The sequence below is a fragment of the Gobius niger genome, assembly GCF_951799975.1.
Source record: "Gobius niger genome assembly, chromosome: 8".
In the NCBI taxonomy this organism is placed as follows: domain Eukaryota; kingdom Metazoa; phylum Chordata; class Actinopteri; order Gobiiformes; family Gobiidae; genus Gobius; species Gobius niger.
The window spans coordinates 2,798,536-2,825,339 of record NC_136859.1 but is presented as its reverse complement, the minus strand read 5'-3'; the positions used below and the strand labels follow the sequence as shown (position 1 = coordinate 2,825,339).

The 26,804-nt window shown below is 44.5% G+C and overlaps 1 protein-coding gene and 1 long non-coding RNA gene across 2 annotated transcripts in view; both read right to left on the bottom strand.

Annotated features, from left to right (window-relative positions):
* Positions 1 to 10,745, bottom strand: part of LOC306966347 — a 347,602-nt gene extending 336,857 nt beyond the window's left edge. The window contains exon 1 of the long non-coding RNA XR_013793097.1: positions 10,675 to 10,745. This is a non-coding gene — a long non-coding RNA (uncharacterized lncRNA). The remainder of the gene's footprint in view (positions 1 to 10,674) is intronic.
* Positions 10,746 to 17,180: 6,435 nt separating this feature from the next.
* On the bottom strand, positions 17,181 to 21,948 carry LOC306966790 (NLR family CARD domain-containing protein 3-like; the record flags this gene model as incomplete). The annotated part of the gene is given in 10 exon segments (XM_079561606.1): positions 17,181 to 17,752; positions 17,984 to 18,030; positions 18,127 to 18,294; positions 18,362 to 18,529; positions 18,598 to 20,488; positions 20,581 to 20,773; positions 20,869 to 20,908; positions 21,077 to 21,211; positions 21,772 to 21,926; positions 21,928 to 21,948. Coding segments are annotated over 10 exon segments (3,390 nt in total).
* Between the last annotated feature and the right edge of the window lie 4,856 nt (positions 21,949 to 26,804).

Here is a 26,804-nt window from a genome sequence, read left to right as displayed (position 1 = left end):
AGTATTTATATCAAAAATGTTCAAGAGTTTCATTTAAAAAACAAAGGTGCTTTGGAGCCTCAGGTTTGGAAAGAGTCGCTCTACGGACAAACTTCTTTTGTAGAATGAACATTGTGTTTAGGTAAGTGGTGAAAGTATTTCCCCAAACAATATTACCATCATCTAAACAGGGATAAATAAGACTGTAGTAAAGTATTAACAGACATTTACGATTTACTAGGTTTCTAACTTTACTTATGATTCCAATAGACTTAGTTTTCTTTTTGCAAACTTTTTCCACCTGTTCCTTCCAGCACAGTTTATCGTCAATCTGAACTCCTAAAAACATGTCGATGACACTGTTTATTTCTTCATTATTAACATACATTTTGATTTGATCTTTATCACATGTTTTATTACCAGCAAACAACATAAAGATCATGATTTACATTTTTAATCAGAGCCTTTAAATCCCTGTCAGAAATAAATAGATCGGCATCATCTGCAAAAAGAACTGGAAAGGTGGTCGTAGAAACAGAAGCAAAATCATTAATGTAGATAATAAATAACAATGGTCCCAAAATTGAACCTTGTGGGACACCATACTCCACGGAATTCCTTTTAGATTCATCATTTCTCATACAGACACACTGTTCTCTGTTAGTTAAATAATTATAGAGCCAGATATAGACATTGTCCCTGAATCCGTATTTCTGCAGTTTTTGAAGCAGAATATCGTGGTTTACGGCGTCGAAAACTTTAGATCAGGGGTGCCAAATTTGGCCCGCCGCTGCGTGTGGTTAATACTCTCTTTCATTCATTCTCAATGGTAAATATGGATGCAGTACACTTTTTGACCACCAGCGTCAAATTGGGGGCGCTGTTTCACTCCTTTCACAAAGCTGAGGAAACACTGTTGTGGTGTTTTGGTGTTTATCAATCACAGAGCGTCGTAGCATCAACTCTCACAGTTTTCCAACTTTTATTGCAAAGGTTGTTACATCAACAAGAGCATATGTTAAAAACTGACTTATAAAAGAATTGATGCTGAACTGACACTTTCAAAATAATCTAATGTGGCATTTTCTTTGAGTTAACAAATGAGGTAAAGTTACTGTAGGTGCTGTAGATACAGGTTTTTTTTTTTTTGCACTACATTGCTACAGTTCGTTTTAACCCCTTAACTCCCACCTGAACCGAGCACATTTTCTCCAGTTTGGCTTTACCCCAATCCAAAAGCTTCTGGAAAAAAGCTGTGAAAATAGCAACAGAACTGAGACGAAAACAATGATGGAAATGTGACAAAAAAGTGAGAAAACATTGATGAAAAAGTAGCAAAAATGTCACAAGAAATTGACAAAAAATTGATGAAAAAATGACCAAAAAAATGACAAAAATTTGACAAAAAATACAAAAATGTGATAAAAATGGATGGAAAAAATCACAAAAATGTGACAAAAAATGACCAAAATGTGATTAAAAAATGGACAAAAGTGTGTTATTTGCATAGATAGAATCAAATGCAAATGTAAGCTATTGAAAAAATAAAAAGTAAATAAAATAAAGTAACTTTATAATTTGCAGTATGTGTTTTTCGTGCTTGACATTGTCGTGTTTGGCTCACAGGCACTTTTTCATTTGGCCCTCGGAGACAAAAAGTTTGGGCACCCCTGCTTTAGTTAGATCTAAAAATACACCAATTGCAAATTCCTTTTTATCCAAAGCCCTATGAATTCTATCCACTAGTTCAATAAGGGCCGTGTGTGATGAATGATGTTTGCGAAATCCGGACTGGTGATTATATAATATATTGTTCTTAAGTGTTGATGAAGTCTTCCATAAACAAGCTTTTCCAAGATTTTAATGAAACACATGGCAAAATGGAAATAGGACGATCATTTGAGAAGGACGCATTTTCACCATGTTTATACAAAGGTACAACTTTAGCTGTTTTTAATTCAGAAGGTGCGATGCCAGTTTTCACAGATAATGCAAAACTATAAGAAAGTGGTTCAGAAATAGTAATAATAGAAGCACTTATTCCATCATGGCCAGGGGCAGATGTTTTCAGGCCTGCAATGAAGGGATGCTTATAATTGTCAATTGTTCTGTTATATTCACTAATCGCACTGTGCTTTTATAGGCTCAGTGCTGGTGGACGTTTATTTTTGAGCTAGTTTTACTTTACTGTGTTATTTAACTTAAACAAGATCTCCCCAGTTGGTGTGGACCCAATCGAGCTACAGCCGGGCGGGACAGGGGTTCACTTTAGGAGCTGGTTTTATTTGTAGTGTTGGTGGTGGCGGCTCATGTATATATGGGTGATTTCTGTTGTGGAAATGGTGTTTGTTTGTGTTTAACCTTGTGTTTGTTTGTCACTAATAGTAAACCCAGAGCCGTGGGAAGATGTTTTAGTGAGGGGGCGCTGAGGGACAAAATGTACCCCCAAAATACTTTTTCTGTACATGAATCCTGTTTATTAACCTCTTAACTCCCGCCTGAACCGAGAGCATTTTCTCCAGTTCAGCTTTACCCAAATCCTGCAGGCCAGTGTAACGCCTCATTTGAAAGCTAAGACCTACAAAACTAAGTTGATCTTTTTCCTCACATCAGATTTTTTTGTTGGGCAGTCGTCTCACTTTTGTCTGACTTTGACTTTTTTGTCACTTTTTCGTCAAATTATTCAAATTTTTTTGTAATTTTTTTGTTACTTTTTCGTCAATTTTTTCTCCATTTTTCGTCACATTTTTCTTACTTTTTTGTAAAAAAGAAAATTCCATTTGTCATTTTTTGTCAAATTCTTATCACTTTTTCGTCCATTTTTTTCTCACTTTTTCGTCACATTTTTTGTCAATTTTTGTCATTTTTTGTACATTTTTTGTCAAATTATTCGCATTTTTTTTGTCAAATTCTTATCACTTTTTTGTCACTTTTTCGTCCATTTTTTCTCAATTTTTCGTCACATTTTCTCACTTTTTTGCCAAATTTTTGTCAATTTTTGTCATTTTTTTCTCACTTTTTTCACATTTTCATCCTTGTTTTCGTCTCAGTTTTGTTGCTATTTTCACACCTCTTTTTCCCAGAAGCTTTTGGATTGGGGTAAAGCTGGAGAAAATGTGCTCGGTTCAGGTTGGATCTAAGGGGTTAATATTGCCTGCAGTTCACAAACTATCCACCAGGGGGTGCTGCGGCGCCCTCAGCACCCTGGGTTCCCACGGCCTTGAGTAAACCCCTCTCACCCCAGCTCGAGGCCACACCACTACAGCTCCAGTTCAACAGCCATGTTTAGTATTTGTGTTTGATGGTAAATAAACTCTGCCTTAGGGCTGTTGGACCCGCACTGACTGTCTGGCTTTGTTACTGAAGCTTCTGTGGTTTAAAACACCTCGCTAGTGCTACAGATGGAGATTAAAAAGCCACAATCTGGTACAAACATCTCTGCTCTCCAGCTTCATGTAATTAAATACATAAATGTTAAATTAAAGGGAGTGTCTGTTGTCAGGTCTGTCTGTAAAGCAGGTCTTACCTCTGCTCTTCAGGAGGAGCTTCTCTAAAGTCAGGAGGCCAGTGTTTGGAGCGAGGACTTTTCAAAGACCCAGAGCTGGAGCAGGTTTAGATCTGGGTTCAGACCCGGGGCCAGGTGGGTCCATGTTGTAGGTGCTGAGAATCAGAAGAAGAGTCCGTTTGAACAGAACAGTCGACGGTTGATGAGTTGTTTTAATGTAATTTGGAAAACATGGCTCAACAGCAGAAGAAGATTCACCATCAGGCAGGAGAGACGCCTCTTCCAGCTCTGGGCTCTTACTGGAAAAATACAAGTTCTTTTAACTTCATGCTTTAACGAAGGACAAATAAATACATAATTCTAATAAAATATGTTTTCAAATGACGAATATTTTGACTATTGATGTTTTCTTTTCATTCAAATTTTTAAAAATCCGTGTGTCCTGTGACTTCTTCCTCCTGTGTCTGGGCAGGTTTTCTCAGTGAGTTTGAGTAATCCTGCATATTTATCCACCAGAGGGCGCTCCAACACAGTGAGAAGATGCTCTAACTCTGACTCTGCACTTCATCTGTGAATGCTGAAGAATCAGGAGCAGGTTGATCGTAGTGAAAGAGGACATGAAGTTGGTGTGAGTGGAGATGATGCAGAGGAGAGGTTCAGATGGAGCAGTAATGGATGGAGCCCAGACGGTGCATTTATTTGTAAAGCATGAGCCTGTTTGTTTAAGAATGTACTTTCTTCACCACCTCGTCTATTGTGTCTCTGAACCAGGACTAAAGGAAGAGTCTGAGGGGAACCTGTGTGTCCTGAGAACATGTCTCACCTCTGGTCTTCAGGAGGAGCTTCTCTACACTCTAAAAAGTCATCCATGGGCTCTGTTGCATTGACTTTAACTATTGTGTTAATGGAAGTAGAACATGTGCATTGTTTGTTTTATGTGCTTTAGTTGTGATTTATTTATTTATTGACCTTTATTTACCCCTCCTGGAACGGCCACCTTAACGTGGTGGGGTCTCCCAGGGCAAACAGGTCCGAGGTGACGGGTCAGACAAAGAGCGGGTCAGAAGCTCCTTATGAGAGACCAACAGGCCCGGTTAGAACCTGAGGCCGTCCTTCTGTGGACCCACCACCTGCAGGGGGCGCCATGAGGAGCTGGTGCAATGTGATCTGGGCAGCTCCAACAGCCGCCCCCACGACCCGGCAACGGACAAGTGGAAGAAAATGGATGGATGGACCTTTATTTAACCAGGAATGTCCCACTGAGATTAAGAATCTCTTTTTCAGGGGAGTCCTGGCCCCAGAGGGGAATCTATTGTACATGTTTTTAGTGGTAGGGGAAACCGGAGTACCCGGAGGAAGCCTACGCAGACACGGGGAGAACATGCAAACTCCACACAGAAAGACCCCGTCCAGGTTGGAATCGAACCCGGGACCTTCTAGCTGTGAGGCGTGAGCGCTAACCACTGGGCGCCGGTGGGCATAGACCTGGTGGATGTCTGCGTTGAGGGAGCAGAGGAGAGCGTAGACCTGGTGGATGTCTGCGTTGAGGGAGCAGAGGAGAGCGTAGACCTGGTGGATGTCTGCGTTGAGGGAGCAGAGGAGAGCGTAGACCTGGTAGATGTCTGCGTTGAGGGAGCAGAGGAGAGTGTAGACCTGGTGGATGTCTGCGTTGAGGGAGCAGAGGAGAGCATAGACCTGGTGGATGTCTGCGTTGAGGGAGCAGAGGAGAGCATAGACCTGGTGGATGTCTGCGTTGAGGGAGCAGAGGAGAGCATAGACCTGGTGGATGTCTGCGTTGAGGGAGCAGAGGAGAGCATAGACCTGGTGGATGTCTACGTTGAGGGAGCAGAGGAGAGCATAGACCTGGTGGATGTCTGCGTTGAGGGAGCAGAGGAGAGCATAGACCTGGTGGATGTCTGCGTTGAGGGAGCAGAGGAGAGCATAGACCTGGTGGATGTCTGCGTTGAGGGAGCAGAGGAGAGCATAGACCTGGTGGATGTCTGCGTTGAGGGAGCAGAGGAGAGTGTAGACCTGGTGGATGTCTGCGTTGAGGGAGCAGAGGTGGGCGTAGACCTGGTGGATGTCTGCGTTGAGGGAGCAGAGGAGAGCATAGACCTGGTGGATGTCTGCGTTGAGGGAGCAGAGGTGGGCGTAGACCTGGTGGATGTCTGCGTTGAGGGAGCAGAGGAGAGCGTAGACCTGGTGGATGTCTGCGTTGAGGGAGCAGAGGAGAGTGTAGACCTGGTGGATGTCTGCGTTGAGGGAGCAGAGGAGGGCGTAGACCTGGTGGATGTCTGCGTTGAGGGAGCAGAGGTGGGCGTAGACCTGGTGGATGTCTGCGTTGAGGGAGCAGAGGTGGGCGTAGACCTGGTGGATGTCTGCGTTGAGGGAGCAGAGGTGGGCGTAGACCTGGTGGATGTCTGCGTTGAGGGAGCAGAGGTGGGCGTAGACCTGGTGGATGTCTGCGTTGAGGGAGCAGAGGAGAGTGTAGACCTGGTGGATGTCTGCGTTGAGGGAGCAGAGGAGAGCATAGACCTGGTGGATGTCTGCGTTGAGGGAGCAGAGGAGAGTGTAGACCTGGTGGATGTCTGCGTTGAGGGAGCAGAGGATTTAAACTGCCATCAGCTTGCTTTCTAAATTTTGGTTCTATTAGGCCATTAGGAAGCTAGAAAAATAAAGAGACCACAAAATATGCAATCAGCAACCTTAAAATATAGAAGGAAGTTGACAGTGCTTACATGATCATACAACCAAATAATCAGAAAATAAGAACAGATACATCTACACTTTGAAATATATGATAAATGATAATCAACATCATCACAGTGGCATTCGTGCTTCAATCTATATAAGGGTTACAATAGGCAGGAGTGTAGGAGTTAATGGGTGTTTTCACCAAAATATGTTGAGCCTCTTTCTCTCAAGTGCAGAGCTGACTAAACACAATGGGGGGTCTGACTTGTCACCTCGAGCAAAAGGCTTTCTCACATAGGTGTGAAAATATCAAAGATTTCTGCACAGGCACATGATCTACTGAATCTAATGCTATGTGGTTCTGTTATACAAACTGCTAAAGTATCATTTTAGCATTGACATATGATCAAGTAATTTAAGAACTTACTGCTTAAGTTTAGAAAAAGTACGAAAAAGGTATGTGTCAAATGTGAGCATTTGCAGGTTAAAAAAGTATAAATTCAATGTCACACACATCTGGCTCTACGTACGAAATCTATGTTGTCAAAAAGTACAGCAGACAACTTTAAAATTAACAAACACTCACCTCAAAACAGCGCTGTTCAGTGAAGATGTGTCGCCGTCATCGATAGCCCACCTGTATTGACCTGTGTGCCAAGTGTTGCCGGAGGCAGAACTCTGGGTGTGACTTCTGATTGGACAAATGTTGGTAGGGGCGGGCCGCAATCTTCGTAACGAAACGCCTGGTGATTGGTCGAATGTTGGTAAATCTTGGGATTCAATGCCATGCTGATTGGCTGATTTGTGACGCTCAAACACCACTGACAGGCGCCCTCAGGCGCCACCAGATTTTAATCTTTACTAAAGATTTTAGATTTTAGAAACTATAGATTCAGGGACGTGCACAGGTAGAGCCCAGGTGGTGCTCAAGCACCTGCCCCTTTGCCCTGTGCCCTTTAAGTGCCCTTCTCAAGACCTGTTTTTTTCTCCCCAATATTAAGTATTATTTATTTTATTGTTCTTAGATATTTGCCCTATTAAGCCAACATGTGCTGAAAATACAGTTTTAATGTTCAACAACTTAAAATCGCGCTTCCTTCCTCTTCTGCCTCTGAGCCGCGGCGGCGCTGACGCTCCTGATCAATAAAGAGCAGCTGTGCCGTCCCCGTATTTCACCCTGTTTTAGAAGATGGTACAGCCCATCTCTGTGAGACGCGGGAGTAAAGTAAACTGAGTACATTCGGTAACTTTATGAACGAGCCAGCGTGACATGACTGGATTATTAAGGGGAAAGGAAACGACAGGGCCGTCGGGGCGAGACCGTCAGCGCTGCGCGTGTCGAGACCGCCCGGATAAAGTCCGCGGTAAGAAGTCAGTCACTTTAGCGGTTCTGTTTGTCGCTATAAAATGTTCTGAAAATGAGCTGTATTATTCAGACTAAGTCAGGGCTGAGCGTAGACCAGGGTCAGAGCAGAGTGAGCTGAGCTGAGGAGAGAGAAGGGAGAGGAGGTGAGGAGGTGCCTGAGTTCTGGACACTGTGCATCTGTGTGAGGAGCACAGGAACATGAACAGCCCAGGATTATTGTTATTTAACATATTTTTGACATGGACAAAAATATCCATGTCATGATATTGACAAACCAGATGTTTTAAGGGTAGGCTATAGCACCTTTGCATCATTTATTTGTATTTGTGCTAGACTTAAAGCCACACCGTGTAGAATTTTACCCAATAAATAAAATTGAAATACAAGCATTTATTTTATGACCATTATTTTCATCATTGAAAAATACCTCAGAATTGTACAAAAAACATTTATGAGGCTCACCCCGCCTAAGATATGGCTGTGAACTTTACTGGAGTGGGTGCGTCTCCAGCTCGTGACTAAAGGCAGTAGAATTTGAGATTTAAACAGGCTAGTTTCACATCCAAATCCATTCTTTTATTACACACTGCAGTAACAGCATTTTCTGTGTTGAGCTGGTCATTAGGAGCATATTTTGTTTTGCCACAACAATATAGTCCAAAATGTTACGCAGTGTGCCTTTAAGTGCAGAGCCTTGTGATAGTCCTACATTGTCCTTTAAAGTCTGTCGTTTACTATTAGGTCCACATAGTTGGACATTTTATGTTGCTGTGTTAATCAATGGTGTGTTACTGTAAAAAACAAAAACAAAAAACTTTTTTGTCTTTTTTTTTTTTGGGGGGGGGGTGGCGGGGGGGTTGTGCCCTTTTGTCTTGATTGAGCACCTGCCCCTCAAAATGTCTGTGCACACCACTGTATAGATTTTAATCTTTAGTTTCACTCAAAAACTCAAGATGTTGAATTAGGTTAAAATACACCCTTGTTTAGAGGGACATTTTCTCATTAAAACAACTATAGTGAAAATCTAGCTGCACTGACACAAAAAACACTCCCACAACTCATTTTTTTGGGTCGGCACCAGGCTCCGCCCACTGGACTCGTCTGGGCCAGGGTTGCCAGGTATAGGCAGCCAAACCCGTCCAAAATGATCTGAAAACCGCGGAAAACCCACGGACATACGGCGCGGCTAGAACTTTCAATATTGTTTATTAGTTAACAGAGCCCATGTGCTCCTACATGATGAGAAACCGCCCCTGCTCCCCTCCCTTATTGAAAAAGCAGCTCACAGAGCCTTGGATTTGCCTTCGAAATAGTGATTTTGATCAATTCAACACTGATTACAGCAAGACAAAAAACCACAGACAGTTTTTTTCACCCGCGGAATGGCTTTAAAAACCGTCCAATTACGCGGTTTAACCGCAGACCTGGCAACCCTGGTCTGGGCCAGTTCAACACAGAGCACGTGGCTGCACTGTCCTTGACCTGTCTGACTTCTTCACAAAGGAGGAAGAAACTTTGTTAAGCCAAGTTTTTAAGGTACGTATCCATTATTTAACACAGAAAAATAGTTTTGAACTGATGATATGAGCAGCATGTCTATTAAGTTAGTTGGTTTACCATTAAAACGTGTCCAACTGCAGAATTCATGTGAGACTTGTTCATCAGACTTTTTTTTTTTTTCTCTCTTTGCTTCTGCTTTTTTATTGTTTTGGCCTGTCTTAGGAAGGAAACCAATGCTGTTTGTAACATTCTGCAATAACATTTTTCAAAATGGATCTGCACTACAAAAAGTGAATATCAAGCATTGTCTTAAATGACTTGAATTGAGGAAATGTATCTTGTTTTGAGCGGTTTTCACTCATTTAGACACTTTTCCTGATCGGACTAAGTTTCCTTTGCTTGTTTGAGGACATTTCAGACCAGTTCTAGGGTAAATCTCGACTGAAATAAGAAAGTAAAATTGCCAATGAGATAAGACCAATTTTCTTACCCCATTGGCAAAGAAAATGACCTGAAATAAGGACGAAATGTATCGAAACGAGTCAGAAACATCTCAGAACAAGTGAAATAATCCAGGACAAATGCCCAACAACTTCTTAACTAGTCAAAACAACAACAAATTGGATTATTATGCTCAAATTGAGATGTTTAGACGGATCTAGTTAATTAGTTGTTGCAGTGTAGGATCTGCAAAGTCTGCTGTGAAAGCCAGCACTTTTCCATCCATCACAGGTCATTCATTTTTATTTTTTCCATCTTTACACATTTGTATATATATATTTCATGTCTATCACTTTGTATTCATTAGGATGTATTGTTCAAGTCTTGCATATTGCAATACATGACCTTTATTGATTTATTTTTGCCTGTTTAACTGTGATATTGTTTTGTGTTGTGTATTTTATAGCTGAATGAAGAATTAAAAAAAAAAAGCCTGGAGTCCACATTTATGGCACAGCTGGATCTTTGTTCGTTGAAGCTTTTGGAACTGGGATCCTGGTGTTGCAAGAGTAGTGTTTGGTTGAGCATTACCACCACCACGCCAGTAGAGGGCGCGCCTGACTTATCTTCTAGAGAAGAAGGGGGTGCGTGTTTTGTTTTGAAGTTATCATGGCCGCATGCATTCGGCTCGGCCCCGTAAGAAAAGTGTTGTAAGTTCTGTTTTTGTGGCGGTATAAAATAAATGCCAGCTACCGAAGGAAACTGCTGCCTCATCTTTACTATCCTGCACTACGTGAGCAACGAATGGGTTTTTAACTCGGAAGTCTGTATTTGTTACTTCAGCCCTGGAGCTGCACTGAGTTCCCCTGTTTCCCCTGTCTGCTAAGAGGGGTAACGGGAAAAGTTAACACTGGCGACCACGAAGGGACTGCTTCACGTTTTCAAGATACCAGGGGTGACCAAAGAAGTCACTGAAGTAAAATCGAGAGCAGACGGTTAAGCGGAGACAGAGCTACTATGGCGGCTGCAGCCAATGAAGGAAATGCATACGGACAAGTGACTACATGCTCCAACCCTTTTATGACAATAACACATACCAATGATGTGGCTATAGCAGCCAATGTGGACATGGAGATGAGAGCAGATGTGGCCTCTGAAAGTTACAACCCGTTTTTGTGCAACAATGAACCAGCAGCCAATGTGGACACTGGGAGAGATGTGGGTTTTGGAAGCTATAACCCGTTTTTGTGTCACAATGAGCCTGCGGAGCAAGGAGTCGAAGCTGCGGCACCTATCTTGCACAGCACTAACCCCTTTCTCGACATGGTAGGGGGGGTTCCGGTATGGGCTTTAAGCACAAATCCATTTGCACTGGACATGAGGGAAATTTTGTCCACAGTACGCCCTTGCATTGCCCACCTCCCCATTCGTGTTCCATCATTCCTGCCTCGAGCTTTATCCCCATGAAAGACTTTCAATATGAACTCCCCACTGAACCTTTCAAGGACAATGCAATACAACAGCGCTGTGAGCCGCAGATACTTCCACAACGGTGTTCTCACACCCGCCGCCAAGCTTTGTCCGAGAGTGAAGAGGAATGCGACCAGCGGGAAAAGATCCCAACCCTGCGTCCTGGACAGTATGATGGCACAACCCCTTGGAAGGAGTTCCTACATCGATTTGAAAGTTGTGCTGAAGCAAACTACTGGTCGGAGAGAACAAAAACCATCCAGCTGAAGTTCTGTTTAGTGGGAGCTGCTGGTGCCATCATTCACAGGAACCCCCGATCCTCACAGTGGAACTATACCCGCCTGGTGGAAGAAGTAGAGACTGCATATGGTCCATCTTCTGAATATGCAACGGCTGTGGCTATTGAACTAAGGCAGCGTGTCCGGCAACCTGATGAGGCTCTCCATACGTTAAGAGACGACATATATGAGAAAATAGCGGTGGCATATAGCGACAGGACTGAAACAGAGCAGGATTCCATTGGTGTCGAAATTTTCACTAATGCGGTTGGCAAAGCTGAGATTGTACAAAAGCTACTTGAGCAACGACCCCGCAACCTGTCCCATGCTTATAAAGTAGCCCGTCGTTTTGAAGCCATAAAACAGGCTGCTTCAAACGTCACTAATCTTATGCAGTCCGCAGCACGCTCTTTGCCCGACAAGAAACCCCGCACTGCTGTCATCCGAGAAGGGTTGACTGAAACATCATCCATGGTGGTCTCCCCGGCGCGCAGCCCTGAGCGTGAGGCCCTCGATCAACAGGTCACTCATACGAGAAAGAAAGGCTCGAGGTACAAGGATGTAGCCCGTTGCAGAAATTGCTTTGGTATAGGCCATTTTCGGAGAGAGTGTCCATCCCCCAGGAAGATGGTAAAGGCTCAAATTCCATTCCATCCCACAGAAACGCAAGAGGCTGCAGTTCTCCACCTTAAAACAAGCAACCAAGAAATGAGCATTAATATGCAGTTGTTTGGACTAGATGTGTGTGCCGTTCTGGACAGTGGAGCTAGGCGAAGTGTGCTCCCTTTGGATCTATACAACTCCATCAGGGGAGAGCTCCGCCCCCACCTTTACACATCCTCAGTGAAGACTCTTCTTGGTGTTGTCCCTGGAGATGTCCCAGTTCGTGGTGAGACTCATGTCCCTGTCCAGATCAATAACCGTGAAGTGAGTGTAGATTTCCTGATTGCTGATATTGCCAGTAATGAAGTTTTGCTGGGTCATCCCTTTCTGACACAAGCAGGAGCCCACCTGGACTTTGGTAATCAACGCATCACCCTATTTGGCGAGGTCGTCCCCTACTTTTCCTCTGCTGGTAACTCCAAGGCACATGCTGTACGTGTCGGTCGGACAGTGGTCATTGAGCCTGGGCAGGAGTACATTTTGAAAGGCGGTGTGCGCTTCAGAGGTCCGGTCCAGGGTGATTTAATGCTCAGTCCAACTAGAGGTTTTGTTGAAAAACATGGGGTGCTTGTTGCCCGTGTTCTGGTTGCAGCCCAGCCATCAAAAGCTGTCCCCATACGTCTCTTTAATCCTGGACATACAGCGGTAACCATCAAAGAAGGGGCTGTGGCAGGGTTTCTTCACTCTGCCAAAGCTCTGCAGCCCTCTGTCTCCCGCACAGACTCCTCAGCCATTACAACTCCTCCCACAGTTCCTCAGCATTTACAGGAACTATACTCTCTAAGCTGTACCAACCTCACCGAAAGTGAACAAGATCAGCTGGCACAGCTTCTGTCTACATATGGCAGTGTGTTTTCCACGGGCCCTAGCGATCTTGGACGTACCAGCTTGGTTCAACACGATATCTTCACACGACCTGGTGCCCCCATCAAACAATCACCCCGCCGAATGGCAGCAGAGAAGCAAGGTGAGTCAGAGCAACAAGTTCAGCAAAGTTTACAAGATGGACTGCCACAACGCAGTCATAGTAGCTGGGCGTCACCTATTGTCATGGTGCGAAAAAAAGACGGTACGTATCGCCTTTGCATTGACTATAGAGCTCTTAATGACTGTACTATTAAAGATGCCTATCCTCTCCCCCGTATTCAAGATACTCTTGACACCCTGTCTTCAGCAAAGTGGTTCAGCACGCTCGACCTCGCTTCTGGATACTGGCAGGTGGAGTTGACTCCCAGAGCACGTCGGGCCGCTGCTTTCTGCACCAGGAATGGACTGTTCGAGTGGAACGTCATGCCATTTGGACTATGCAACGCACCCGCAACGTTTCAGCGGCTTATGGACCGCGTGATGGCAGGGCTTCAATGGGAGACATGTCTGGTCTATCTTGATGACATCATTGTTCCTGCCGGGGATGTTCCTGAAATGCTGTTGCGCCTCAGCCAAGTATTCACTCGGCTCCAACAAGCTAACTTAAAACTAAAACTCACAAAGTGCCACCTTTTTCGGCATCAGGTCGCATACCTGGGGCACATTGTGTCGGAACATGGCATTGCTACTGACCCTGAAAAGGTTGAGAAGGTGAGGGAGTGGCCAGCCCCAACATCCATCCAGGAGGTCCGTAGATTTATTGGCCTCGCCTCTTATTATCGGAGGTTTATAAAAGACTTTGCCACTGCAGCTGAGCCCCTGCACTCTCTCACTCGCAAGCATGCTCGTTTCCAGTGGGGCAAAGACCAACAAGCAGCATTCAACACCCTGAAGCAACTGCTGACCACAGCACCAGTCCTCGCTTACCCACTTAACCAAGGTAACATGATTTTGGACACTGATGCAAGTGATACGGGTATTGGGGCTGTTTTGTCTCAAGTGCAGCAAGACCAGGAGCGTGTTTTAGCTTATGGTAGCCGTAAGTTGTCAAAAACCGAGCTAAATTACTGTACCACCAGGCGGGAACTGTTGGCTGTTGTTGAATTTACAGCCCATTTTCGGCATTATCTGTTGGGGCGCCATTTCACAGTGCGCACAGACCACAGCAGCCTACGTTGGTTGACACGGATGAAGGAGCCTGAGGGACAACTAGCAAGATGGCTCGAAAAACTTGCGGAGTACAACTTTGATATTATCCATCGACCAGGCCAGCAACACAGCAATGCTGATAGCTTGTCAAGACGCCCTTGCCGCCAGTCCTGTCCATGCAAGCTACAAGAGCAGTCACTCCTTAAAAAGTAAGTGACCAGGAAGTGCAGTGTGACTTGCATGAGATACAAGCCACGTCAGGTACAGTGGGGGTAGTTGAAACCAGTGCTGACTCTTTAATCTGTCCTGAAACTGAGATGATATACCTGACACAGACAAATAAGTCCCCGTTGTTTCCCGGTTGGACTACGGACCAACTTCGTCAGTTTCAGGAGGCCGACACTGACATTGCTCCGATCAAGGCATGGATGGAAAGTAGCCCCAATCGCCCTCAATGGACTACTGTAGTCCCCCACAGCCCAGCAACTAAGGCCTATTGGAGCCAGTGGAAGAGGTTTTATCTAAAAGAAGGTATACTTTTTCGCAAATTTGACCAAAATGACTCTCAGTTTTACCCCCAGTTGGTGTTACCACATGCCTTTCGGTCAGACATCTTTAAGCAGATGCATGAAGGTCCCATTGGAGGACATTTTGGAGTTGAACGCACAGTGGCCCACCTGCAAACAAGGTTTTACTGGTACCATATGCGAGAGGACACAGCTCTTTATTGTCGAACTTGCTTAAGCTGTGCATCGAAGGCCAGACCATTAAAGACACCACAAGCCCCTATGGGAACCGTTAGAGTCGGGGCCCCTTTTGAACGTATAGCTGTGGACATCATGGGACCATTGAATGAAACTGAGCGCCACAATCGTTACATAATGGTCGTGCAAGATGCTTTTACCAAGTGGGTTGAAGCCTTTGCCCTAGAGAACCAACAAGCTGTGACAGTGGCCGAAGTTCTCGCTTCACAATGGGTTTGTCGCTATGGGGCACCACAGGTTTTGCACAGTGACCAAGGCCGTAACTTTGAATCTGACGTGTACCAGGAAATGTGCCGCCTGTTCAATATTGACAAGACTCACACGACACCATTTAGGCCTCAGTCGGATGGACAAGTAGAAAGATTTAATGCCACTTTACAAAAGATCCTATCCACCACGGCTGAGCAGTGCCATTGGGACTGGGACCTCATGATTCCCTATGCTCTCATGGCCTACAGAGCAACAAAACACAGCGCCACTAAGTTCACACCTAACTACTTGGTGTTTGGGCGTGAGATGAGCGAGCCAGTTGATTTGGTGGTCGGCCTACCTCCTGATGATGACACAGCGGAATCTGCCCCTATGTATGTTCAGCAACTTCGAGAAAGGCTTGAGTTAGCACACCTCATTGCCCGGGACGTGCTTGGCGAGTCAGTGATTCGTGCCAAAAGACAGTATGACAAAAACTGCTGTCGTACGCAGTACCACATAGGGGACGCTGTGTGGTACCTCATTAAGGGCACAAATAAGGTCAAGAACAAGGTGAAAAAGTTCTTGCCATCCTATGACGGCCCCTATTTTGTCCTGGGACAACTAGATGACCTCGTCTATCGTATTCAAAGAAGTCCAAAGACAAAAGGAAAGGTTGTCCACCATGACCAGCTAAAACCTTATCGCAGCCGGGACACCTTAGACAACACTTGGGCTCTTGACCTTGCACAAAGGTGGTTGCCAGAGGAGGTTCCACCACCCCCTCTTGAAGTGGATATCACAGACGTGGACATTTCTCTGTCTGGCCTCTTCAATGATTCTGAGAGCCTTGGGAATAACAGTACATTGCTAGCACTGCCTGCCTCTGATACAGTCTCTGTTCTGTCTGATTCCGGCTTCCCATTTACCCAGGGCCCAGCTAATGATTGGCACAGTGTGGGTGGAGCTCAGGGACAGCGCCACCACAGTCCGCGTCCTCAAAGACCGAGATGTTGTACCAGACCACCTGACAGGTTTGGTGAATGGATATGCTGAACTGTTATTGACATTTATGGTTTAAACACTTTATCAAACCATTTTTGAGATGATGTCATGTCTCCATGTGTTCCTTGCTATATTGTGTTAAAAAAAAAAAAAAAAAAATGTTGTTGCTTCCTCTCTGGGAATTTCATACTGAGCTAACAGTAACGTATTCAAAGTGTGTACTGGAGTAGAATTATTTTGGAATTAATGCTATCCAGAGTGGGGGTAGTGTTGCAAGAGTAGTAGGTGGTATAAAATAAATGCCAGCTACCGAAGGAAACTGCTGCCTCATCTTTACTATCCTGCACTACGTGAGCAACGAATGGGTTTTTAACTCGGAAGTCTGTATTTGTTACTTCAGTCCTGGAGCTGCACTGAGTTCCCCTGTTTCCCCTGTCTGCTAAGAGGGGTAACGGGAAAAGTTAACACTGGTTTGGAGGAGCGGCTGAAGAGAAAATGAGGAAAATAAAGACTCACATTTTCAGGTATATATTTTGAACATACTTTTCTAAAATCTGATTCTGACTTGCTTTCTTTTCTTCTTTTTCAGCGCAACATCATTGATGCTCGTCCAGAGGCAGCTTTTCGCTCAAGTACACAATAAATGCAGTTTGTCAAATCATACGTTTGTTTGTGATCATTTCTTTGTAAAATGCAACAAAAATGTTACAATGCAAGATAAATTTATGTTCAGCCAACTTAAAAATATTGTAAATAACAAATTCAAGTTAACATTTTAAAATGGGTTAAACTTGTGGTACAATATCAGTGGAAGCAACTCAAACATGTAAATCAATGCAGATATTTATTGAGTTTGTATTCAGTTAATAAAAGGTTTTACTGTTGAGAAAATCAAGTCCAATGGAGACGGTCGCCTCAATGTTTCTCGTTGGGTTAAGTCAGTACTTTTTAGAGTGTAGAGACAGGACAGTCAGAGTTTAGAGCGGTCACTTTTCAGAGACGCTGGAGCAGGTTTAGGTCTCGGTTTAGACCTCCTCACAAATTAAACCAAACCTAATAAGAAAATGTAAGTTTATTTGTATAATATGAGTCAGTCTGTCCCTCTATATGTCCCACCACCGTAACATCTGCACATTCCACACCCACAGCTGCTTTGGCCTTAAAGAGGGGAGATTATACTGGCAGGTGTATGATCTCAAACCCACCGTTATCACTGTCTTACACTTTGTTTCCTTTTTTTATTACAGGCGGAGCCAGCTGTGATTGGTCCTTACAGCTGTCAATCAAATGTGTGTCATAAAAGAGTTCAGTCACAGAGGTCCACCAGGGGGCGCTCTCCTCAGGTCTACCACAGACACAGAGTGACCATAAGTCCACAACCTAAACCCAGGAAACAGAGGCTCAGTGAAGGAGGAGGTGAAGGTGTGAATGTGGGACAGTTTTCCATCAGAGCCGACCTCATAGAAGGACAGAGCTCCAGCCTCAGAGTCCAGGAACACGCCCACTACACCTGAGACAGAGAGAGAGGAGGAGGGGAAGAGGTCTGTTTCTCTCTTGTTGTGACAGACAGAGTAACGTCCACCATAGATCCTCAGACTCCAGGACTGATCATTGTTTCCAAACCCACTCTCCTCTCTGTCTCCTCTCCGTCTGATTCCTCTGTAACTCACTGCTATATCAAACCCCCTCCCGCTCCACTGCACCTCCCAGTAACAGCGCCCCCTCAGGCCAGTGGAGCTCAGGACCTGAGGCTGGACCATGAACCTGTCCTCATGATCTGGATACTGCTGCTTCCCTCTCACTCTGGTCACAGTCCGTTTGTCCTCAGACAGAAGGAGGTTCCTCTGAGCTGTGTTTGGATCCAGAGAAAACTCACAGGAATCTGAGGAAACAAACACAACTCATGACATCACTTCCTGTTCCTGTGTCTGAAGAGTTCTTTCATGTGTAATAAGCTGTAATAAGTCTGACACAGATATTCAGAAGAGCATGGATTTGGTGCATATTTTGTGAATTAAATCTATCACTTTGCAGATTTTTCCTCTAAAAACAGATCATGTAAACCTGATGAAGTTCAAGTTATTTCCATAAAATGAATAAAACACAGACTCACATTTCCTCGGACCTGGGACCATCCACTGTTCTCCAGCAGGATCCAGCCTGAAACACACAAGTCCAGTTTACTGTAGACCAGACCAGACCTGGACCAACCATGGACCAGAGACAAGACCCTGAGAGAGTCCAGGGGGGGCTCACCTGAGAGAGAGCAGGGGCCCCTGAGGGGCCCGTAGAGCGGTCAGGAGCTCGGCGGAGGGTCCTGGATGGTTGTAGCTCAGGTCTAACTCTCTCAGGTGGGAGGGGGCGGAGCTCAGAGCTGAGGCCAGAGAAGCCCCGCCCCTCTCTGAGACCAGACATCCAGACAGACTAAAGACACACAGCATTAGCCTCTAATGTGGACACAGAGACAGAGTGCATCATGGGAGCGTCTCACCTGAGGGTGTGCAGTCTGCAGGGGGCGCTCTTCAGTCCAGAACACAGCAGCTCCACTCCTGAGTCCTGGAGGTCGTTGTTACTGAGATCCAGGTGAGTCAGACTGGAGGAGCTGAGGACTGAGGCCAGAGGAGCACAGCTGAGAGGAGACAGGCCACAGCCGCTCAGACTGAGGACAGAGAGGACGATTAGAGACGAGAGCCAAGACACAAGTGTTTAAATACAGTCTGGACTCACATGGCTTTGGTGGAGACTTTGACGACCGGCAGCAGCTTCAGGAGAACTGTCTCTGAGGAACAGTATTTCCTGAGGTCAAACTCCTCCAGGTCTGAGTCTGAGGACAGTAAGAGGAAGGACAGAGCAGACCACAGAGCAGGAGAATACAACGAGGAGAGACTTCCTCCTCTCATGTATCTCTGTATCTCCTCCATCAGACTGTGGTCGTTCAGTTCGTTCAGACAGTGGAGCAGGTTCAGGCTCCTCTCTGCAGACAGACCCTCTTCATTCAGCTTCTGTTTGATGTACTTTACTGTCTCCTGATTGGTCGAGTCACTTCCTGTGTGAGTCAGCTGACCTGGCAGCAGGCTCTGATTGGTCGGCAGAGACAGCCCCAGGAGGAAGCGCAGGAACAGGTCCAGGTGTCCGTTTGGACTCTGTAAGGCCCGGTCCACAGCAGAGCGGTAGAAGGTCTCAGGGCTCTCAGAGGAGTGTGGTGTGGACAGCAGGTTCTCCTCGGGGTCAGGGCTCTCAGAGGAGTGTGGTGAGGACAGCAGGTTCTCCTCAGGGTCAGGGCTCTCAGAGGAGTGTGGTGAGGACAGCAGGTTCTCCCCAGAGCTGAAGAAGGTCTCATGGACGTGAAGAGCAGCCAGAAACTCCTGCACAGTCAGATGGATGAAGCAGTAGATCTTGTCCTGGTACAGGCCTGGCTCCTCTCTAAAGACCTGAGTGAAGACTCCGGAGTACACTGAGGCGGCTGCAGCGTCCAGCCCACACTCGCTCAGGTCACTCTCGTAGAAGATCAGGTTTCCTTTCTGCAGCTGCTCAAAGGCCAGTTTTCCCAGAGACCGCACCATCTCCCAGGTCTCTGGAGTCCAGTGAAGGTCTGTCCCAGATCCCTCATGATACTTGATGTTCTTGACTTTGGCCTGGACCACCAGGAGGTGGATGTACATCTGGGTGAGGGTGCGGGGCAGCTCTCCTCTCTCTCTGGTCTCCATCAGATGGAGCAGGACTGTGGAGAGGATCCAGCAGAAGACTGGGATGTGGCACATGATGTACAGGCTGCGGATGCTCTTGATGTGGGAGATGATGTCTGTGGCCTGCTGCTCGTCTCTGAACCTCTTCCTGAAGTACTGCTCCTTCTGTGGGTCGCTGAACCCTCGCACCTCTGTCACCATGGAGACGCACTCAGCAGGGATCTGATTGGCTGCCGCGGGGCGTGTGGTTATCCAGAGGCGAGCGGAGGGAAGCAGGCTCCCCCTGATGAGGTTCACCAGCAGCTCCTCCACTGAGGCGCTCTCTGTGGGCTCCGTCAGGACCCGGGTCCGGCTGAAGTCCAGAGGAAGTCTGCACTCGTCCAGACCGTCAAAGATGAAGAGCACCTGGAGCTGCTGAAAGCTGCAGAGACCTTTGGTTTGACTGAAGAAGTGGTGCAGCAGCTCCACCAGGCTGTACTCTGTGTCTCTGAGCACATTGAGCTCTCTGAAAGTGAAGGGGAACAGCAGCTGGACGTCCTGGTGGGCTCTGCCTTCAGCCCAGTCCAGACTCAACTTCTGAGTCAGCACTGTTTTCCCCACGCCGGCCACGCCCTTCGTCAGGACCGTCCTGATTGGTCCCTCCTCTGTCAGCTCTGCTCTGATTGGCTGCTGTCTGTGGGCGGGGCCTTTAAACAGGTCTTCACATGTGATGCTGGTCTCTGTAGCTCCTGGTTTCCTGGATGCCGTCTCGATGTGTCTGACCTCATGTTCCTGGTTGACCTCTGAGGCCCCTCCCTCTGTGATGTAGAGCTCTGTGTAGATCTGGTTCAGGGGGGCGGAGTTTCCTGCTTTAGCCACGCCCTCAAACACAAAGCTGAACCTCTGCTGCAGATGACTCTTCAGTTTATCTCTGCAAACTCCAACAGAACTCCCTGAATAAAGACAGAGACAACAGTGAACTCTTCACTGGACACAAACTCAAATATAAGTTATTAAAGTTATGTAGATGTGGAAGAGTTCTTACTGGAGCTCAGACGCTCGGCCAGCTGCTCCTGCTTCATCCTCCTCAGGAAGTCCAGGGTGATGTTCAGCACAGCCTCTCTGCTGCTCTGCTCCTCCTCACTCTCTGAGCTACTCTCTGGGTACTCTGAGACCAGGAGCCTGTGGAGCCTCTGCAGCTGCTCTTTGACAAACGTCAGGATGTCCTCCTCCAGACGCTGGAATAGAATCAGATTTAAAGAGTCTCAGTCAAAGAGAGGACCTGAGGAGCCCCACAGAGAACCCCACACATGCTGCAGTCGTGGCTACTCACCGTGAATATGGCGTCCAGCTGCTCCTTTGGGCCTGGCTCCCTGAGAACCAACAAACAGAAACATTAGAGACTGAGCAGAGACCACTGCAGCCGCCTTTGGACTCATTTAGACTCACAAGAAGCTCCTCCACAGACCTGCTGAGGACTCACCATCTACAGCTCACACCAGGACTAAACCAGGTCTGACTCTGGTTTACGCAGGTCTTACCTCTGGTCTTCAGGAGGAGGTTCTCTAAAGAAAGGACCCACGCCTTTAGACTGGTCACTTTTCAGAGACACTGAGCTGGGAGCAGGTTTAGGTCTGGGTTTAGACCCAGGTCCAGGTGGGTCCATGTTGAAGCTGCTGAGAATCAGAAGAGTTCATTTGAACAAACAGACTGAGTTTAACCTTAAACCTGGTTGGTCCAGTCCAGCTCAAATACTTATTATCTTTCATTCAACAACAGGCCTTTTGCTCAGTGTCTGTTCTAGATCTGTTTGTTTGTTGCTGTTGGAATGTTTGTGTCATAATCGATTAAAGAAGCAACTTTTTATGTTTCATATTTGCTCTGAAGAAAAAGACGTTTCACCAAAAGTGAGGATGACGACACTTAAACTTTCTATCTGATTATTTTCTCACTAGAGTTTAGTTTATGGACAAGTTTATAAACTGTATAAATATTGTAACGTGAGGGACTTGGTGAAGGCCTCGATTTATTCTATTGTATTGTTTTGTTGTCGTGTAAAATGATAATTGATGGATTTCTCTGATTGTGGCCGTTCAATAGGAGGCCAGAGACTGGTTTATGTTTCCTGAAACCTCCCAGATTAAACTCTGTGACTGAAGAGACTCAAATGGACAAATCAGCCAATGACAGAGACAGCTCTGCACACTTTGGTCATTATGTTATTCATGGGACTGACCTCTGGTCTTCAGGAGGAGGTTCTTTAAAGACAGGAGGGTTTCCTTTAGAGCGGTCACTTCTCAGAGACACAGAGCTGGGAGCAGGTTTAGGTCTGGGTTTAGGTCTGGGTTTGGACCCGGGGCCAGGTCCAGGTGGGTCCATGATGAAGCTGCTGAGAATCAGAAGAAGAGTTCATTAGATCAGAACAAACAGGGCGTTTGAAAAAGATCCAACAAATCCAGGAGTTTTTGTTTAGACCAATAAAACATCAGGAGTGTCCTCACAGAGCTGCAACACTAGACTCAAACTGTTCCTCAAACATCACCAACATCTGGACTTTACTAAAGCCACTGAGTCGCTCAGAGCGGCTCCTCGTCCTCCACACGTCTGTCAGGTCATTCTAAAGATAAAGTGACTTTGTTGGAGTCAGGGCGGACCTTTTGTCTCTCAAAGGAAAAGCAGATTTATTTATAGAGCACATTTCACGCACAAGGAAACTCAATGTGCCTCAACACCATAAACACGACAACAACTCAATAAAACAAATCCATCAATACAACTCATGAAAATATATAAAAAATACAAATATGTATGTATTAAAATTGTATTTTAAAATGTGTTAAAATACAGTCATTTACCACAGGCAGCAGTAAATAACTGTTTTCCGCCTGGAATGACAGGAAGTGTTTTTTCTGCACTTTTATTCAAGACAATTATTATTATTTAAAACAACAAAACAATCTAACTGAATATGTGCCAGCACATTTTTGCAAATGCCAGATGGTTTTCAAAAATAATCAGTCATGTTTTTGGCTCTGTAAACCACCACACACGATTTTAAATTTAACAAAATGGTGCAGGAATTACAACTAGTGGATCGACCAGACCCGGACTAGACCAGGCCTTAACCAGGACTAAACCAGATACAAAAGACTAAACTCGGTTTAAGCAGGGAGTCGGGTGTGGCGGGTCTAAACCAGGACTAAACCAGGTCTAAACCAGGTCTAAACCAGGACTAAACCAGGACTAAACCAGGACTAAACCAGGACTAAACCAGGTCTAAACCAGGACTAAACCAGGACTAAACCAGGTCTAAACCAGGTCTAAACCAGGACTAAACCAGGACTAAACCAGGACTAAACCAGGACTAAACCAGGTCTAAACCAGGACTAAACCAGGACTAAACCAGGTCTAAACCAGGTCTAAACCAGGACTAAACCAGGTCTAAACCAGGACTAAACCATGCTCATACTGGACTAAACCACTGCCTCATTATTTGACATTATTATAAGAAATACTCACTGCGACACGTCGTCCTGATACTTCACTTCGTACAAAGGTTGACTTTTATTGCAGGTGTAATATCCGCTCTGGGACTGAGCTGTAGTGTCTCTGAGCTCCAGCAGGGGGCGCCACACTCTTCGTCTCTCACCGTGTGTTTGTTTTTGGAAAAGAAATGTGCAAATTTCAACATCTATAGATTTATACATTTCTTTAAAACTGTGTTAAAATTAAAATGTTAAAATTACGATAAAGAGATAAAAAAAAAACACTAAACACGTGACAACAAAGGGGGCGACAACAAACGCAACAAAACAGTTCAGATCAGTTTTGTAGGTCTTAGCTTTCAAATGAGGCGTGAGACTGGCACATAAGCTCCAGTCAAAAAGCTTTTAGATTTGAGTAAAACTGAACTGGAAAGGATGCGCTCAGTGAACCCTTTAATAGTTTGCTCGACCGTTTGGTGGAGCAAACTTTATCCAATCATGTGTTGTTTCACTGCCATTCGGTTCAAGTTTGTAATACCCAAAATATCCAGTTTGGACTAGTATAGGTTGGGGTTGGACTAGTTAGGGCTGGTTTATGCTGGTTTAGACCAGGTTTGGGCCTGTTTCGACCCGGTTTGGGCTGGTTTATGCTGGTTTTAACAGGTTTAGAGCCGTTTTAGACTGGTTTGGACTGGTTTAGACCAGGTTTGGGCCTGTTCTGACCTAATTTGGACCGGTTAAGAGCAGTTTTGGACTGGTTTAGACCTGGTTTAGACTCAGTTTGGTCTGGTTTTACGCTGGTTTTGACAGATTCAGACCAGTTTTAGACTGGTTCGGACTGGTTTATGTTGGTTTAGACTGGTTTATGCTGGTTTTAACAGGCTGAGAGCAGTTTTAGACTGGTTTAGACTTTGTTTGGACTGGTTTATGCTGGTTTTGACAGATTTAGAGCAGTTTTAGACCTAGTTCGGACTGGTTTATGTTGGTTTGGACAGGTTTAGAGCAGTTTTAGACTGTTTTAGACCAGGTTTGGGCCTGTTCTGACCTAATTTGGACCGGTTAAGAGCAGTTTTGGACTGGTTTAGACCTGGTTAAGACTCAGTTTGGTCTGGTTTACGATGGTTTGGACAGATTTAGAGTTGTTTTAGACTGTTTTAGACCTGGTTCGGACTGGTTTATGTTGGTTTAGACTGGTTTATGCTGGTTTTAACAGGCTGAGAGCAGTTTTAGACTGTTTTATACCTGGTTTGGACTGGTTTAGACCCGGTTTGGACTGGTTTATGCTGGTTTTGACAGGTTTAGAGCAGTTTTAGACTGTTTTAGACCTGGTTTGGACTGGTTTACACTGGTTTTGACAGATTTAGAGCAGTTTTAGACTGTTTTAGACCCGGTTTGGACCCGTTTTTGCTGGTTTTAACAGGTTTAGAGCAGTTTTAGACCAGTTCAGAACAGGTTTGGGCTGGTTTATGCTGGTTTTAACTGATTTAGACCTGGTTTGGACCAGTTTAGATCAGGTTTGGGCTGGTCTTCTGGTTTTGACAGGTTTATAGCTGGTTTAGACCCGGTTTGGATTGGTTTATGCTGGTTTTGACAGGTTTAGAGCAGTTTTAAACCAGTTTAGACCTGGTTTGGTTTAGAGGAGGTTCCGATTGGTTTGGACAGGGTTTAGATCAGGTCTGGCTGGACTGGTTTGTGCTGGTTTAGACCAGGTTTGTGCTGGTTTAAGGCAAGTAACTCAGAGGTCTATCAAAATAAATAAACATAAACTAATAACATTGATGTTTGTCGTCCAAATGCTTAGAAAACACAAAAAGGCTGTTGGGAGAAACATTAAAGGGTGTGAGGTTGAAAAGTGGATTTTGCTTCACACAAACTTGAAGTAAACGTCCGCACACAGTATAGAAAAAGCCGAGAACTCGGAGAGAGAAGTGGATTCTTTAATGAGTCAGAGCAGAACAGGCAGAATCCACTCACACGTCGACACATTCAGACCAAACTACACATAGGTTTCCATGAGTCCGTGATGTTACTGTAAACTTCAGATGGTTCTTTTGTTAATGACGGCTACACGAGGCTCCAGAAGCGTCCCGTTTGTTTCCTACCACTCAAAAGTCTCACAGTGTCGTCCTGCTCCGGGGGCTCAGGGGAACATTTACCGTTCATTTGAAGATCTCACTTTGTTACCACACATCACAAACCTGGAATGTTCCGCAGTGTGGCTTTGAGCGTGGCCTGCCAACAGAACTGAATAAATGAAGGACATTATTACAAACACATGAAATGAATAGAAAGATAAAAAGTGCCAGTGTTTTTCCCTTTAGGCTCAGTATAAAAATAAACAACCAAAACAACACAAGAGTCTTCAGTCACATGATGCACACATGTAATAAACTCCATTAGCAGCTCAGGTCATGGAATGAAGAAGGATTTGCATTTTTGTTTAGATACTGTTACTCAGAGGGTCATTTAACCTCTTAACTCCCGCCTGAACCCAGAGCATTTTCTCCAGCTCAGCTTTACCCAAATCCTGTAGGCCAGTGTAACGCCTCGTTTGAAAGCTAAGATCTACAAAACTCATCTAAATGGATCTTTTTCCTCACGTCATCAGATTTTTTTTCCAGATTTTTTTCTCATCAGTTTTTGGGGGGTTTTCAACTCATTTTTGTAATTTTTTTGTCAAATAGTACATTTTTTTCACATTTGTCCTTTTGTGGTCAAATTTTGTCCATTTTTGTCACATTTTTGCCACTTTTTCATATTTTTTGTCAATTTTATGTCCATTTTTTAGTAATTTTTTGTACATTTTTTTGTCCTTTTTTTGCACATTTTTTGTGACTTTTTGTGACATTTTTGCCACTTTTTCCATCATTTTTTCATCATTTTTTTATATTTTTTTGTCAATTTTTTGTCAATTTTTTGTGACATTTTAGTGACATTTTTGCCACTTTTTCCATCATTTTTTCAACATTTTTTCCATCATTTTTTTTGTCAATTTTTTCTAAATTTTTTGTCATATTTTTGTCCTTTTTTGCCACTTTTTCCATCATGTTTCATCATTTTTTGTCAATTTTTTGTCAGATTTTTGTCATTTTTTTTGTGACGTTTTTGACACTTTTTACATCATTTTTTCATCATTTTTTGTCAATTTTTTGTCAAATTTTTTTCAATTTTTTGTCACATTTTTGCCACTTTTTCATCATTTTTGGTAAATTATTTGTCATTTTTTTAGTAATTTTTATTACATTTTTTTTCAATTTTTGAAACATTTTTGTGACATTTTTGCCACTTTTTCCATCATTTTTTTGTCAATTTTTGTCATTTTTTTTTTCATTTTTTCATAATTGTTTTGTCAAACTTTTGTCAATTTGTTGTCAGTTTTTTGTCTAAATTTTCTCACTTTTTTGTCACATCTTCTTCATTGTTTTCGTCTCTGTTCTGCCATTATTTTCTCACCTTTTTTCCAGAAGCTTTTGGATTGGGGTAAAGCCAAACTGGAGGAAATGTGCTCGGTTCAGGTGGGAGTTAAGGGGTGAATAAGCTCATGTGCAAAACGAGGATTACATCAGTGTTTAATCAAACACTAATGTACTGACCCAGAACCATAACATTGTGTAATAACAACAATTTGGGGGAAAAATGAGTGGATTTGATTGAATTTTCTCGAGCTTGACTCTAAGACTCACCAGAAACTGTTGTTCTAAACCAGAATATCCTACACTTTTTCACCTCCACAGAAGAACCTTTAACCCAATGTTCGTCCCTTTCCTCCTGCGTGAACCCAGTG